The 16964-nt window shown below is 33.7% G+C and overlaps 1 protein-coding gene across 1 annotated transcript in view; it reads left to right on the forward strand.

Annotated features, from left to right (window-relative positions):
* Positions 1 to 16964, forward strand: part of LOC126775070 (uncharacterized) — a 45148-nt gene that overhangs the window by 25516 nt on the left and 2668 nt on the right. The window contains exons 2-8 of the mRNA XM_050496803.1: positions 8534 to 8682; positions 10537 to 10686; positions 14957 to 15067; positions 15297 to 15430; positions 15861 to 16029; positions 16139 to 16581; positions 16656 to 16880. Of these exons, the coding sequence (XP_050352760.1) occupies positions 8589 to 8682; positions 10537 to 10686; positions 14957 to 15067; positions 15297 to 15430; positions 15861 to 16029; positions 16139 to 16581; positions 16656 to 16880 (1326 nt within the window). The 5' untranslated portion in view covers positions 8534 to 8588. The remainder of the gene's footprint in view (positions 1 to 8533; positions 8683 to 10536; positions 10687 to 14956; positions 15068 to 15296; positions 15431 to 15860; positions 16030 to 16138; positions 16582 to 16655; positions 16881 to 16964) is intronic.

A 16964-nucleotide genomic window follows, 5' to 3' on the forward strand; every position in this document is an offset into this window, starting at 1 on the left:
TCATTTGGTAAGATAATTTCATTAATATTATCACTAAGCTGCATATCTCAAAGATAATTTGCTTAATTTGTATCACGCTTATTAAGTTTTAATATGTTTTTTGTTTACTCTTTCCAAAATAATATACATTACAATTATATTTTAAAATTTACATTCAATCCATAATTATTAAAATATTGTCTTCATATATAATAAATTATTATATAGACATTAACACCTAATATAAAATTTTAAAATATAATATATTACAAAAAAGTTAAGTATATGACAATGCGTGGTGGAATGAGCTCCAAACCTTCTCCAATATTATATATATTTAAGAATATTGGGGCCGAAAAATTAGATGCTATCCTTTTCTCGTGCATGGACGAGAAAGAGATAGCGATATTTTAAATTATCTGCAGAAAGTGTGTTAAGAATCGCCACAAATATTTCAATGTTGAGTTCACTTGCAACAAGTAATTGCAATAAAGCTTTAAAAACTTCAAGTGTCATCCAATGGGCTATTCTGTTCAATTTTATAATAAAATATTATATCATCGAATAAATCAATCAAAATTTCATTATACGTCACGATCGAGGACCAAACTTAGGTCAAGTTCTGTTAAGCCTGAAGCACTGAACTGAAAATGGGACAATGAGAACAAATTAGTCCAGTGCCTACGAAAGGTTCATATTTAAGCAGTATGGTAACAGGTACATAAGCCCACTCTTCTTGTTTATATTTACTAACCTCAATCTCGCCGACCTAACGAACGAAATCAAGCGTTACGCCTTAAGCCGTCATTAGCTATGAATGTTTGTTAAGCTATTATTACATATAAATAAATATAAATTAATTTTCGATATACAGATTATATATTTATAATACTCAAGCTTTAATGATTTGGTTTGGATCTAGAAGTATCCTAACTAATATTATAAATGCGAAAGTGAGTTTGTTTGTTTGTTAATGCTTTCACGTCTTAACTAGACAACCGAACATCATTAGACTTTGCATACACGTTGTCAGTACAGAAAAGGTGGGTATCTAACACCTGCCCTCAGCACGCGAAGCCGCGGGCAAAAAGTCATAAGTGAAAAACTCGACAATATTTTGTAATCAAATTTAACCAACCAACCAACTTCCAATGCTTTCCGATAAATGGGAGTATAACCTTGCTAACTCAAAACTATTGGAAACTTAATGACAGAAAAATGTATTTTTTTATTGTATTAACCAGGAACTCGATCCAAGCTCTTGTCTGTAGACACAAAGGACTAAAATTTTAGTTCCGAAGGTTGGTGGAGCATTGGTTTTGTAAGTTTTGTTTAATATTTCTTACAGCGCCTATGGGAGGTGGTTATTTCTCACCATCAGGTGGCCCATTTGCCGGTTTGCTTATTTATAATATAAAAAAAATGAATTCCTAACCACGCATACATGTAACGACAGTGACATAGACTGACCGAAATATAATTTGATAATATATTAATAAGTAAGTTAGCGGAATACCCATGTGGCATCATTTCAGTTAAATTCGACACATGCAGTTTTTCTCACGACGTTTTCCTTTACCGTCAAGCACGAGATGAATTTAAATAACAAATTTAGAACATGAAAATTCAGTGTTCCTTGCCTTTGAACCCACGATCATCGGTTAAGATTCACGCGTTCATACCACTAGGCCATCTCGGCTTATTTTAATTGCCCCATAGCTATTTTTAATTTAGATCTGTATATATTTAGTCAGATAATCGAAATAAATAAGAAATGCAATAACCATAATGCATTTGACATTATTTATATCAACTAGACCATGCCATGTCTATTTTCTTCTATTGTCTACAGATTGCAGTTGCACTAAATACATGATTCGTAAGACGAAGATCATTACCAGTGCCTCAGTAAATAAAATAGAAGTGACAAAGTTGCCGATAAGCTACAATGTTTTTAATGAATTAACGGGAAATCCTTTATAAGTTTTAATAGGGACACATTATCAATTAATCTTTATACCACCATTAATTCAAGTTATTGGTTGACGTTGACACTTTTGCAATGTCAATTATTGTATGAATATCAAATTTGTTAATGATTGTTTGGCGTTATTACACATTACCTAAACACAATTCCGGATGATATTGGCTTAAACTGGTTATAGCAGAATAGTAGATGAATAATAAGGAATTTTTTAGTGTAGTTTACACACTAAAAAATCCTTATTATATATAGCAATTTGGTTAGTGTCTAACCACATTGCAGTTTTTATACATCTCACTTAATACTCATATGTAATTATCCCAATTTTGTCAAGTACATTACACTTATAAACGTATTATTAACTTGACTTTTTTGCATTTATAATATAAGTCATGCTAACTTTTATTATAGATGTAAAAGTAAGTATGATAAATAAACTGGTCGTTACTCACAAATAATTATAAATTTCAAAGTATTTTTAGCAGGTATTTAACTAAACTGGAGCTTCAGACAGCACTTCGTGCAACTCGGCCCGAAGCTCATAAACACAGCTACCGCCTTGGGTCGCCTCCTACCCAACATGGGAGGACCGGGATCGCTACGTCGGCGCCTCTATGCTGGCGTAGTGAGGTCGATGGCACTGTACGGTGCCCCGATATGGGTCGATGCGCTCACTGCTCACAACCAGGCCCTCCTGCGTAGGCCGCAGAGGGTCATAGCGGTAAGAGCGATAAGAGGGTATCGTACGGTGTCTTGGACAGCGGCGACGCTCCTCGCGGGCGATCCGCCCTGTGAACTCCAGGTGGAGGTGCTCGCAGAGGTGTACCGCTTTCGGGCCGAGGCGAGAGACCGCGACGACCGTCCAGGGTCGGCGGAAGTCGGGCGGATCAGGGCTCTAGCCCAGCAAGCCCTGATAGCCCGATGGGAGGAAGATCTGAGGTCCCCCACAGCGGGCCTGGCGACAGTGGAGGCGGTACGTCCCCACTTAAATCGCTGGGTCAAAAGAAAATGAGGCACGCTCTCGTTTAGGTTAACGCAGGTACTTACCGGGCACGGCTGCTTCGGTAAGTACCTGCACAAGATAGCACGGCGGGAAATGTCACCTTCCTGCCACGAGTGTGGTGCGCCAACCGACACGGCGCAACACACCCTGACGGAGTGTGCCGCGTGGTGGCCCCAGAGGCTTTCTCTGGCGGCAGTTGTCGGAGGAGACCTCTCCTTGCCGAGCATCATCAACGCGATGCTCGGAAGCGATGAGTGTTGGTCGGAAATGGTCTCCTTCTGTGAAAATGTAATGTCGCAGAAGGAGGCCGCGGAGCGGGAGCGGGAAGAGGACGCCGCTGCAAACCTGCTCCGCCGAAGAAGACTGGGGAGAAGAATGAGGCGCTATGCGCACCTTCTCCCTCCGCCGCAATAGGCGTCGCTGGAACTAGGGGGTTCTCAGTACCCTGGTAATCCCTATAGAGAATGGAGGCCTGCATGAGTCACCCGTCAGAGCGTCGCGGTAGCATGCGCAAGCGATCCCGTGGCGCTCCTCGTTATGACAGAAAGGGTACCGCTGGTTTTTTAGTGGGTATTCCGTTGTTCAGGGCGCACTCGGCGCCTCGGACATCGGCGAGCCCCACATACCCCCCACTGTTCCCGTGGGGGAAACGCGTAATGCGTTTTTCAAGCGTAAAAAAAAAAAAAAATTATTTAACTAAACAATAATTTTCTATTTTATGAATTAACTAAATCTTTAAGTATAGTTTTTATATCTGCAATTTGGTATTGTGCCTAATCTTTTTAAAAATTATATTGGGAAGTCTGCCTTCCAGGCGTTTGCCTGCGGGACGGGATAGGTTGGCGAAGCATGAAGCAAACAGCAGGGAGCTGTTTTATGGAGGTGTCCTGACGTCCGCTGTCGGCGATCCATGTTTTATGTCCACTGAGCCTTCACAGTTCTAATATACAACAATTAAACAATATTCAGATACTTCTGTTTACTTTCATCGCGTAGAATTGTTTGCTTGAAAACTTCTTTATCGAATCTATAACAAAATCGTACTCGACTTACTTAAAGCGAACTTCTTACGTCTACATTTAAAGCAAACGGATCAACATAAAACGTTTACAATTACAGCCCTACCAATTATAAACGGCATTACTGCAGCTGGAAAACGTGACGAATACGCGACTATTTCAAAATGACACATTATTATCTATCCTGAGGCGTCCGGAACAGCATCTGAACTAGAAATCCTTAACCTACTAATCATTAATCTTCATAAATACGAAGAAGTCGCATTAGATATGAATAATAGTTAACAATTAACCAGTCTTACCGGCGTCATTCCGTTGCTCGAAGCACGCTGCAACAACAATTTTAAATGATTTTCTATTTATGAGGTACACTAAATTAGTCTATAATACAATGACATAAAAGCTTTATTTCGTTGACACATTCAAATGATTTAAGTTAAAAATAATGCATAATATTTTGTTACATTCGCGATATTGATATTAAATATCAAAGACAATTAATCCTAACCAGAATCAGGAAACGCATGGTAAAATGTAAAATGCTAAGGGACAGGGAAAGTAAAAAAATTATATTTGGAAATTGAAATGAATATCTATAGTAACATCATCTTCCTCGATTTACATTAATAAGTAAAGAAGCATTCGACTACTGATGTCCAAGTTTATATCGAAGTAGGTAATTACAGTCACCATAGACATAACTTTAGAGGTGTTCTTTCGATTTACATTTTTAGCCGTGCCAATATATTGGTATAAATAGCATTTGCGAAAATATCCATATATAATCAACCTACATTTCGCAAAAGCACTATTTCTTTTAATGACAAACATCGTCATTAAACACAGTTTTTTTTTTTCATCAGGTGAAACATTTGTTCCTGTGCCTTTCTATTCTAAGCAAAATAAAAATATATTTCATACTATACTCAGTATACGCAATATAAGAAATTATAAAAATAAGTTTTATCATAGCTTTCACATCAATCATTAATCCAAGTTCAGTAACTAATAACTCTTTTATGCTATTATTTATTTATTTTTATTATTTTTATATTATTTATTTTTATTTTATTTAAAAAAAAAAATCACATACCCTTTAAAAAGTAACAAAGTCTGTAAGAAAATATACAGCATTTACTTACCGTATGAGTAACTATTCAAACGGTAGCGATACATCAGTTATTATCATTGACATCGATGGGGCTGACGAGGTGTTTTCCGGGAGTTTCTGTACTTAATGGTAGACTAAGATCTGGAATTAAGTTTCGCTCTATATCTGTGTTTTCAATAAATATATATAATCTGTGAGATACAATGTTCGTAGTCGGATGTAATTACAAAAGACTAATGAAATTTAATTTATGGGCTCGTTATGACATTCTATTTCCATATAGTGAAGAGTTTAAAAGTGTAAAATATATTATATATTTATAATTAACCGCGGTTGGTTAATTTAAGCCTTTACGTATTACTATTTCGGGTGAGATTAGGTAAACAATTATGTGCCTTATTTCGAATGTCAAATCAATAATGACATAAGAAATCAGTGTTTAACTAAAGACCCGCTAAACAACGATTGTAAGTAAAGCCATTACTGTAATTTTTAATTTGTAATATCCACCATCTATCATTGAGGCAGCGTGGTGGAATAAACTCCAAACCTCCTTCACTGGGACTTATTATACACACTGTTACTTTTTTTTCACTATTACTTTTGTAAAAATAAAAAAAGTAAAGACCAGCGGACAGGCAAATGAGCCATCTGATGGTAAGTGGTCACCAATAAATCTACAAACAACAATACTATTGCTGTTTGGTGGTAGATTAAGTGATGAGTGGGTGGTACCTACCCAGGCGGGCTTGCACAAAGCTCTGCCTTCAAGTAGAAAAATAAAAGCAATATGTTGCTTTTAAAATTAAAACTGTCAGTTTGTTGGAATTTCAGTTAAGCTTCGGTTTGATTTATTGTTTTGTAAATGAAACTACATTAACGAGTTTTGTATATTAAAACGTAATTAAAATATAATTTACAATTGCCAACGCGAAAGACTTGAATGGCCCTTCGACTGATAAATGGCTGTGTAAAATCTAGTTCTTCATTACAATTGACATAACCCTTCGTATATAAATCAACGGCACAATGCTTTTCTATTTCCATAACAACTTCCTATTAATCCTTAGGTTCTGCTGAGCTCATTGAAGGTTCGCACCGTTTCAACCGTTTGCCCTCTAACTGCGTATTTTACGCCACAAACCGCCTCTGCTTCGCTGAAAATTCAATACGAAAACTCAATGACAAGTAGTAAAACTAAAATGGAGCCCGTGTGGTCTTAGTTGCTACACTAAAATATTACCTCAAAACAATGGATCATTTCCTCTAAATGTGGTACAAACATAGCTGACTTTTGCGAGACCTATGAAGATATTTTCGAGTTGAAATTGAGTTATATGTAACGCAAAACGTAAACATTTAATACATCACAATATATCAAAACACGTCGCTTTTATTTCGAGACTGATGAGCTGATATTGATAAATGATGGACAGTCGTGAATCGTTAGTAAGACCTGGGGGGTCCGGCCACCGCTGAGTGAGTTTGTTAGTGTCATTACACCGTGAAACATTGTCACTTCAATAATATTTTAAACCCCGTTCCCGATTTTAGTGCGCGATGTTTGCTCGTTCGAGTAAACACTACCAAAAGCTTGTCGAACATGGAAACAGATTTACGTTAAGTAAACAAGTTGACGGAACGCACGCGTGCCGTACTTGCCGACTTCGGTACCTCACGTACTCATCGCTCGGCTGGCTGAACACACGTAACTAGGTAGGACAATATTTGATGCACGTGCAATTAGCGATATCATTGGAAGTGCGTTCATAAAATGTAATCGTCAAGAAATTCATGACATTAAAAACCCAATGAATTGAGTAATATTGCAAAAATATGATGAGTCATAATGTTCATAAGATGTAGAACGTATATATAGTAATATATTATTTTTCATTTAAAATAAAATAAAAATTTACAATCTATTGACATTATAGAATGCTTGCAGTATAGGTTTGTTCCCTCTTGTCAAATACATATATCAGACACAAGCTTCAACTTCAAAGTAGAAAGTAACTGTATATACATAACTTCTGAAGCGAAAACTGCTGAAGCGATTTTGATGATATTTTATATGACATTTGTTGGTACTTGACTAACTTATACTTCACAACAAATGCAGAGCAAACAAAAACAGTGTTCAAGTGTTTCATATTTACAACGTATATGAAAATTAACATACAAATAATACGATAACCCGATGTATATAGGTTGTCTATTTAACAGTGTTCGAGAAAAACATCGAGTTAGGCCGCATTTCCCATCAATTTTCTAAGGTTATCTCGTTGTAATAATGTGAACAAAGTGAAATCGAACATAGACAATGAATTTTTGTAACGTCGTGCGAGCTTTCACCGCACTATAATAGTTTTATCGAAGTCGTCTGAAGTTATTTTCGCTTATTTCTTGCATTCAGATGTCAAAGTAGTGCAATTGTATCATTTACTATGCAGACTTGAATGATAGTAATTTCTTATAATTTTTATACAGTGTGTTTAAGAAATTTATCTGATCAAAATTTAATCTAAAAAAAAACTTTTTACACTTAGAGCCAACATGACATAGCGACCTTTAAGAAAAGAGCGTAAGGAATGAGTCCTTAAAGGCAGGTAATGCACCTGCAAGCGCTGGGGTGTTGCAGATGTCCATGGGCGTTGGTTATCATTTTCCATCAGGAAATGAAGCCTCTTGCTCGTTTGCCCTCATGAACAAAAATGACTCAGTGGATAGAACATGTGTATCTTAATCAGTGACCACTGGTCCAAAAACGGGCCTGCTTGCTACAATGCGGTTTGATCAAGCTGCACTGAAGCAGCTTGCTGGAACAACCTTCAAACGGCCTTAATAGAGCACAGCAGCGGGTCACTTTCTTTTTGCTTTTTACACTAAAGATTATTTTACAAATTCAATGATAATTTATTAATTAACATATTCTTATATTTAAGCTCAATTGGCCTTTCCTGTAAAATAAATAAATTTAATGAATGCGGATTCATATTTATTTATATAGTCCACGTTTAATTCTATTAAGCATTTTCGTGTGAGAGGGTGTCACGTGTTAGGGGTCAGGTGTTAGGTAAATGAAGTTCTTGGGTTCGAGCTTCCTGCGTACCAAATTTAATCAAAATCAGCGGTTAAGCTGAATTGCTTTTGTTTAAATTTGTGTTGGTTGGTAATTTCAGTGAAAGCGTAACAGGCAGACAGAGTTACTTTCGCGTTTATAATATTAGTATAGTTGTATTTTATTTATATATTTCATAAACATATATGTATATTAAATATATTAAATATTAAACATTATATATATGTATATTAAATATTAAGCCTTAAAAACATAAATAATGTAATAATCAAACATTTAAAGTTGTATCGAAATAAACATAGAATTAACAGTGATTATTTACTGAATTAATTCAATAATGTGTTGTTTGCTTTAGTAGGTGGTGAGAATGCGGCACAGAAGCGGATACGACAACGGCGGCGGCGGCTAGCATGGCGGCTCTGCTGTTGTTGGTGACAACCACGGCCGCCGCTAGCCTCGGCGATCTAGCGAGACGGGATACCGGCGACGTCTTCACACTTATCGGTAATATTATTATACCATATCATTTTCACATACACAGCATTTTTTGTGCTTTTATTATATTAATAATTTAACAAAAATGACATCGTTGGTCAAGATATATAAAGCTGCAGAAATCAAGATTGAAATAACTTAACAACAACACTTTATATTACTTTTTGGTAGGGCTAGGGCACTCATCATGTATGTATTCCATCGCCAAAAAGCAAAGGAAGGAACCAGTGTAACTATAGGCACAACGGATATAAAATCTTAGGTCCCAAGGTTGGTGGTGCATTCCTGATCTAAGCTTGCAGTACCGATGCCTATGGGCGTTGGTGAACACTTACCATCAATTGGCTCAAATGTCAACGTGCAACTATTTTAAATAAATAAAAATGCTTGTGTAAACGTTTGCTTTATTCGTGTTTGAATCAATTTCTTTATTCATTTAATAAAAAAAAAACAATCTTTACAATATAACGTTAATCTATCGGTAAGAAATGTCTCAGTAATAACTTTTTATTTTTACAATTAAATTTATGTTTCCTGTAAAAAAATAAATATAGAATCGAATACTTTGAACATCATAGGGAGGAAATTATTACATGTATTTATTTGATTTATTGTCTACGTTTAGTCCTAGACGGTGGCTCTTACAAGCACTTTCAAATCGTCATTTTACAAGTTTAATTAAGCGTAAAGCTACCACCGGCTCGGAATGTTCATAGATTCTAACGAGAATAAACGGAAGAATCTCGGTAGCTTTTATGAGGATTATAAAATATATTCATAAATAATGTACATTTAAATTTAGAATATCATTTAATGAATACTGATTATTAAGGTAATCCTTTTTATAATCTATTATATATTTTTTTAATTGTATGACGACTTTTCTTGTAGTAACAGTCTATTAATGTCCCACAGTTGGCCTAAGGCCTCTTATTTTGTCGAAAAGGTTGTAGAGCTTATTCCAGCACGTCGCTCCAACGAGGGTTAGTGGATAAAAATGTGGCATATTTTTATATGTCACATGCAGGTTTTCTCGCGATCTTTTCCTTCTCCACCGAGCACGAAATGAGTTATAAACTCAAATTAAGTACATGAAAATTCAGTGGTCCTTGCCCCTTTTAAACTCACAAGCTTTGACTTAGATTCACTTGTTCTAACCCCCGGACCACCTCGGCCATGTGTCTCGTCCATTGATATTATATTATTTTTATTTTATTATTTAAACATTAAGTCGTAAAAGTACTTATAGGTCTGTATTTTATATAAGTATCTGTAGTGTGTGTAGTAATCTGGTATTTTATAAAAATATCTTGGAATCACGAACTAAATTAATATAATGTTTTAAATGATAATCATCTACACCTACTTAAAAACGTTTGAACTGAGACTAGAGAACTGGAATTTGAAACATGGGCTTATTTTATAACGTAAGCATTTACTAAAAATCGATCTTTAAATGTGTTCAGTGAACGTGGGCTAATGGGAGGAGAAATTTTGTATGAATTCTACCCGTACGGACATCGGGACAGGCACCTATGATTATTGTATTTAATATAAACTTAATAAATGATATATTATTGTTAAAATACTGCATTGGATGGTATTCGAACATACACTAAATTGTTGTACAAAATTTAAAGCCAACGTTTTGTAAGATACAAGTAAATACCTATAAAATAAGATTCACCCAATTTAAGCCGTAGAATATGTTAATCATAATACCAACTTTTTACATATTTATAAAACTACATAAGCGTTATATAATCTATTGTTTAATTCAAAGAATTAAAAATTTTCATCTGACTTTCCTGTGAATTGGTTAATTATGCATTCAAATAATCTAATTATACCTAACGTTTTAAGGTAGTGAATGTGGTGCGGCGCAGTGCGCGGAACACGGCGCGGGCGCAGCGGTGGTACGCGATGCGACTGCCGTCGGCTGCGCGTGCGCGTGTCCACAGCGCGCGCCGCTCTTTCGAGAAGATCGAGAGCTATGCGTTGATGATTTGCCAGGTACATATTTAATAAACATTTGGTATACCAGATGATTTTACCCGCTTTCTATAATCTATAAATTTCACTGCTTCACTATTGCTAGCCCAGAGACCAGCTTTATATAGAGTAATAAATTTTATATAGAAAAATAAAAGTGGATCATATATATACATAGCATATAGATACATCACTGTTTTATATAATGGTATATTCCTTCGTAGCCGTGCTACAGAAAACATAATAAACACAACAACTCCATAAATGAAAGACCAGATAAGAACTTAATCACATTCGAAACGCTTTAAATAGAAATCATGAAATATATGAAAACAAAATTAGATGTAAACGTTTCAAGACTAATGTGTAATTTAATATACTAAAATAGATTATAAAATTTGCTTAAATTAAAAAGTCGTATTACAAGTTTTACTATAAATAGTACTAATCAATTTCTAAATCAATCGAATGATAATAGTAAAACTGCACACACACACACACAAACACTTAATATATATTCAATAAAGGTTGTCCATTGCCATACAACGCGGAAATGCGGCCTGCATTATGGGCAGCTTTGCGTCGGAATCGGGAGGGACTATTTTAAAATTTAACTAAAATAATAAAAATTAATAATCTAAATTTAAATCAAATCCTATGTAATGATCATGATTTCTGTTATATAAAAGAAAAGTAATATTGTAATCAGATACACAATTAGAATTATCATTGTAATATTGACAATATTTTGTAAATTACTAAATTTGTAAATTAATATATTGTATTTGTAATTTATGTATATATAGTATATATATTTGACAGTATACAGATTATTAAACATGGCTTCTAGAGGTATCTTTCTTTAATATATATTCAATTAGCAGAAAATATTAGATAATTAAGACTTTTAAACTTGTATTTCATTTTACTAATATAATTCCGGCATTTATGACTCTACTTAAAAATTTATTAATAAACTTTCGAAGTAGGAATTTCATTGGAATATAAAAAAATTAACACTAGGACACTAAATGTTTCATATATAAGTTTGTAAAGTATGCACATTCATCAACTATGGCATGCAATTAAACATCTCATGACGATCGATAGGCTTAATAATGTCTGCACTTGACATCAGAGCCTAGTTTTTATTTTTAATTTCTATTCATAAATTTTAATATTATAATAGGGGCTTAATGCGGATGGTTGCGATTTGAGACGATATATTTAAATAAGGAAAATAAAAGAATAATTCGTTGCTTTTTAATATTCAACAAACATTTATGCTATTCTAAAAATAAATATTTTGATTGTGTTGCTACATGAAAATAGAAACAAGCAGGCACAACAATAAAAAAAGCCAATAAAATAAAAAAGAGAAAGATATGTTTATTAAAATGTCAGTTTTATAAATAACATTAACTCATAGAAATTTATGGTAATATTTTCAGAATAACGTCATCTATACTAATATTACAAAGAGATGAGATTTAATTTTTGTATGTTTGTTAGTCATTACATAAACCCAAATAAATTTAAAAATTTCTTTTCAAAAAAATTATAGATCTTGACGAAAATTAATGTAATCCAAGGTCAAAAATTTTCAATCCAGTTGAAGTCGGGATGAACCGCTAGTATAAAATGTATAATTCGGCAAGTCATACGTCATTTCTATGTATTTAAGTTTAGAATCATTGAGTTCATCATAACATGCTTACATGCTTGTATAGTTTTAGTTTAAAAGTTGTTTCATTTGCAAAGTCACCGCGCTTTCATTAGTAAGTATGAAAAAGATCAATAGAATGACAAGTGTAAAGTGTATCAGTAATATGTTAAGGTATGAAAACTTACGAAATCATGATGACCAGCTCACAAAGTAATAAGTTGTTGTTTATTGTTGCTTTACTTTACTTTTATTTTTAATGTATTTTTTTAATTAATTTAGGCTAATAATATGCTTAATTAGGTAATAAAGGTAGAAATTGTCTATGCTATTCTCTTGTTATTTATGATGTATCTATTTTGCACCAGTGTTGAATGTCATATTAATATAAATATGTTTCAAGAATATTTATGCATAAATACTTCAAACTAAAGGCTTAGTGTTATAATAATAGTCACATAGGAGTTGTATATTAGCAGCAAAATAAAGCCCATGTTTGATTTCATGATTCAAAAGATTTTTAATAGATGTCCCTTTAAATCTAAATCATAATGTAGACTAAAATAAACTGTAAAATTTAATTTTAATTGTTTTTTTCAAGATAGCCGAAGTTAACATTGACGAGCCGGTTGGCGTGGTTGGTAGGTACTTGCCTTTTCACGCCGAAGGTTGTGGGTTCGATTCCCATCCAGGACAGACATTTGTGTGCATGAACATGTCTGTTTGTCCTGAGTCTGGGTGTAATTATCTATACAAGTATGTATTTATAAAAAGAAAAGAAGTATATGTAGTATATCAATTGTCTGGTTTCCATAGCACAAGCTTTGTGCAAGCTTAATTTGGGATCAGATGGTGTGTGAAAAATGTCTCAGGATATTATATTATTATAACATCTATTTGTAGTTTCATTGTTCTTTTCGACAACAGTGGGCTTCATGGGTCTTCGATCAATAAATAAATCCCATTTTAAGTTCATCGTCTTAGTTTAAAGCACAAGACTAATTAAATATTATTAAATTTATCTTTAAGTTGCTGTTAACCTACTATTTAACTTACTTAACTAATAACTGTAATCGCCATCTTCCTTTTACCTTTAATTATCTATAACCCATACTAGTGTCCTCTACTGGTGACCATATTCAAGCATCATATTAAAAACTTGAATAATAAACTAATGGCACCATTTATTGATGTGACTTGCGAATTATCAACCATTTAAACGAGCGCTAAATTACTATTATATACATAAATAACAAACTAATCCCACCTTTGACTAGAAAATTAATATATCGTTAGTGGAAAAATAAGTTTCAATTTATTTTTAAGTCAGAATTTATGAGCTATTTCTAACTTTTAAGTAGTTTTCATTAAAATGTAATATTATCATTAAGCCTCTAGTCTTGGTTATATATTAAAACTCTATACATATATTTAATATAACACTAATAGCCTTCTGGCGTAGGTAATGTTAAAAATAGATCTTATTCTTATTACATTTTTTATATTTGCCGGGAGGGCAAATGACTCTACTCCATACTCTCTCACATTATACATTCTAAGAAAGTTCCATAGACAATTACTATGTTTATTAGATAATTGAGTATATTCCTGACAAAACTCTGTAGGTTAGTTGTCTAATAAAATTGAAACTGTTACTTGAATACTGTTTTAAACTATGTTATTACACATATCGTCTGGTAATCCGCTTTGCAACTTTCCTTAATACTTTTTGCTGACAATATTTTAAGATCTAGGGTATTAGGAATACAGGATTACCTCTCTGTGGCAATATTACGATTAAAATATTTCTTTAATAAGCCCCGATAAATTAGCGCCAAAACTCGATTCGAGCGAATCAATAATCTCTTGTAGCGGATACGCAACGATTTATTTACGGAATTTTTAGAGATCCGTATTGAGAATATATTGGTCGTATTATGACTTTGGATTCGGAGCGTCACGGTAGTATTTGCATGCGAAACCCAAGAGACGGGATACCGCTGTTTTTTAGTGAGTATTCCGGTGCACTGGATGTTCTAGGGGGCGGCGAGTCCCAATTACCCAATTCAATCCAGAATAAAAGTTCCATCATACCATTCAAGTATAACTTCGGGGTCTATTCATATGCATTTGTGTTATGGTCGATTATTTGAATATTAATTTTAATTTTGACTTATTTTTACTTTAATTAATACAGATTATAATAAACCGTCTTACTGTTGCTATTGCTGTTATATATAAGAGTATGTATATAAAATTTTGATCATCAATATCTATTGAAAACCCACAGACTCGAAGCCAACTCGCGCTTTTATGCCTTCGTCTGTTTTAAATCGTTTTATTGTATAGTTATTTATTACGTACTATATTTTTCATAAAATCCTAAATTATATTCTAATGATACAGCAAATAAATTCTTATTTCAAGAAATATATATAAAGTTGTAACCAAGAAATCTTGCCTATATAATGTTCTAATTTTGTATAGCATTATATTATATTTAAAATAAACCAAAAACAATTTAAAGCCCTTTTCAGAAGTCTGGAAAACATAATGGATTGGTTTATCTTACAGATTTAAGAAAAATAAGATGTGACTACCAAAGTATATATATTCATTTTTTTTCAGAATGTTCTTTGGCGACCTTTGGAACTGGAAGCGGCAAGCAAAGGATTCCATTTGTCTATTTACCGCTTAAGGGTCAAATCATACATCCATCACGAGAAATTACCTTTCACAGTAAGTTTGTTATACTTTTAATCATTGAGTTTCTCGAATATTCTTCTCAGTAAAGATTACGTGGCGTTGATAGCTTTATATTTAATTGAATCCGATAAAATTTACGATTCAAAACTACCTGTAAGACCTTATATTGCATAAGTGAATTTCTTTGTTTGTTACGTTTTCAAGTCCTAACTACGTAACAAATCATCATGAAGTTTGCATATGATTGTTATGACCTTTATAGATGTCAAGACACCAGTATGTGCGGTTTCCGGGGCTCAATTTTTAACTCGTAAAGGCTTCTTGGATCTACGCAACACACTCGACGCTGATGTGCCATTTAGTTTATTTCGAGATGAAGGAAGAACTTTTCTACAGGTAAAGAATGATATCTATTTTGACACGTAATTTTTTGATGTAAATTATATTTATTAACATTATCATGAATAGTAAGATAGATTTATATTAGCTTGCATAGATAAGCACAATCCACCACCACCAGGAATAAGCTCCAGATCTTTTCCTCAGACAGCTAATAAGTTGTTATTTTACTTTACGGCGTGGTGTATTACCACGCCTTATTACAAACTAGCAGATTTAAATAACTGCTTTTTTTAAACTTTTGCAGTTTTCTCATAATATCTTACAATATATTATATTTTCTGAAAGTTAGGAAATGTTTTGTAAGCACAAAGTTAATCAATTAATATCAAATCAAGAGCAGAGATTACTAAATGAACTTGTTAAATGTAGTGGATCGCAGTGGATCTCTAAATAATATAAGTAATTGTTACAAATTTACTTCTAGTGGAGTGGTGAAGATGAAATGCGAACGCGAATGTCTGGCCGCGTTATGGTGGTCCGTTTGTTATGTCGAGATATATCAGCCACGCCAATATCACCCTTGGACCTACGGGGTGTGTTTACACCATGTGTCGCTTTTCGTGTACAAGGAACACCACCAAGACATAGCAACAGTAAGGCGGTTTATTATAATCTGTATTAAATAAAATATCACTTAGATATGCGAGGTAGCACTTAAATTGATCTTGGACAAATATATTATTAAATTTAAATTATTTTCAGATATAACCGAAGTACAGTTCGCTCCAAATGCGCAGACATCAGAAGCATCTGGTTCATCAGGTCTATCGGTTACAGAATATATTGTAATTGGTATTAGTTCTTTACTTCTCGGTCTTATATACGTTGCCTCTGTTTTTCTCTACTTGCATATAAAGAAACGCCGAAAAGCATCCGCTGAGGAGGGCAATTTAAAAAAGCTTAAGGGATTAAAGAAAGAGGGATTATCTATAACAGACCATGATATAATACGAATAAATAATGAACGCGTTCAAACATTGCAAAATTCTATGGGCCAAGATGAAGGTGTCATCAAGAAAAACCCATTGCTTACTGCAGTACTTGGCACTCGACAGTTTCATGATAATAAAGGTTTTTCTGGTGATCTATCTGATTCCGAAGATTTTGCAGATAGTAGTTTACACAGCGAAGAAAATGCATTTAACGTAAGTATTTCAATTTGATTTTCTATTTTTGTCACACCTAGAATCAGAATTAAGTGACAATATTCCAATTTCAGAATCAAACAATATCTGCAGTGATACATAGAAATTCGAAAGAAATAAGGCAACAAGGTGATGGCTACGAAATAAGTCATCGAGATGAACCAAGCATCGAACGTCTACCAGATGAGCACGTTTCTATAGTAGAGACAATAGATGACCGTGAGATCGCTAGACCAGTGGGAACAACACGACGAAAACTCTATTTCAATCCGGCTTATTTTGAACCACATTTATTGCAAGTAAGTATTAACCAAAAGTTAAAGAAATAATCTTACAATTATATTTAAAGAGAAAATAACTTAATTTCATTACAAAAAATATAT

This window comes from Nymphalis io, chromosome 17, assembly GCF_905147045.1.
Source record: "Nymphalis io chromosome 17, ilAglIoxx1.1, whole genome shotgun sequence".
In the NCBI taxonomy this organism is placed as follows: Eukaryota; Metazoa; Arthropoda; class Insecta; order Lepidoptera; family Nymphalidae; genus Nymphalis; species Nymphalis io.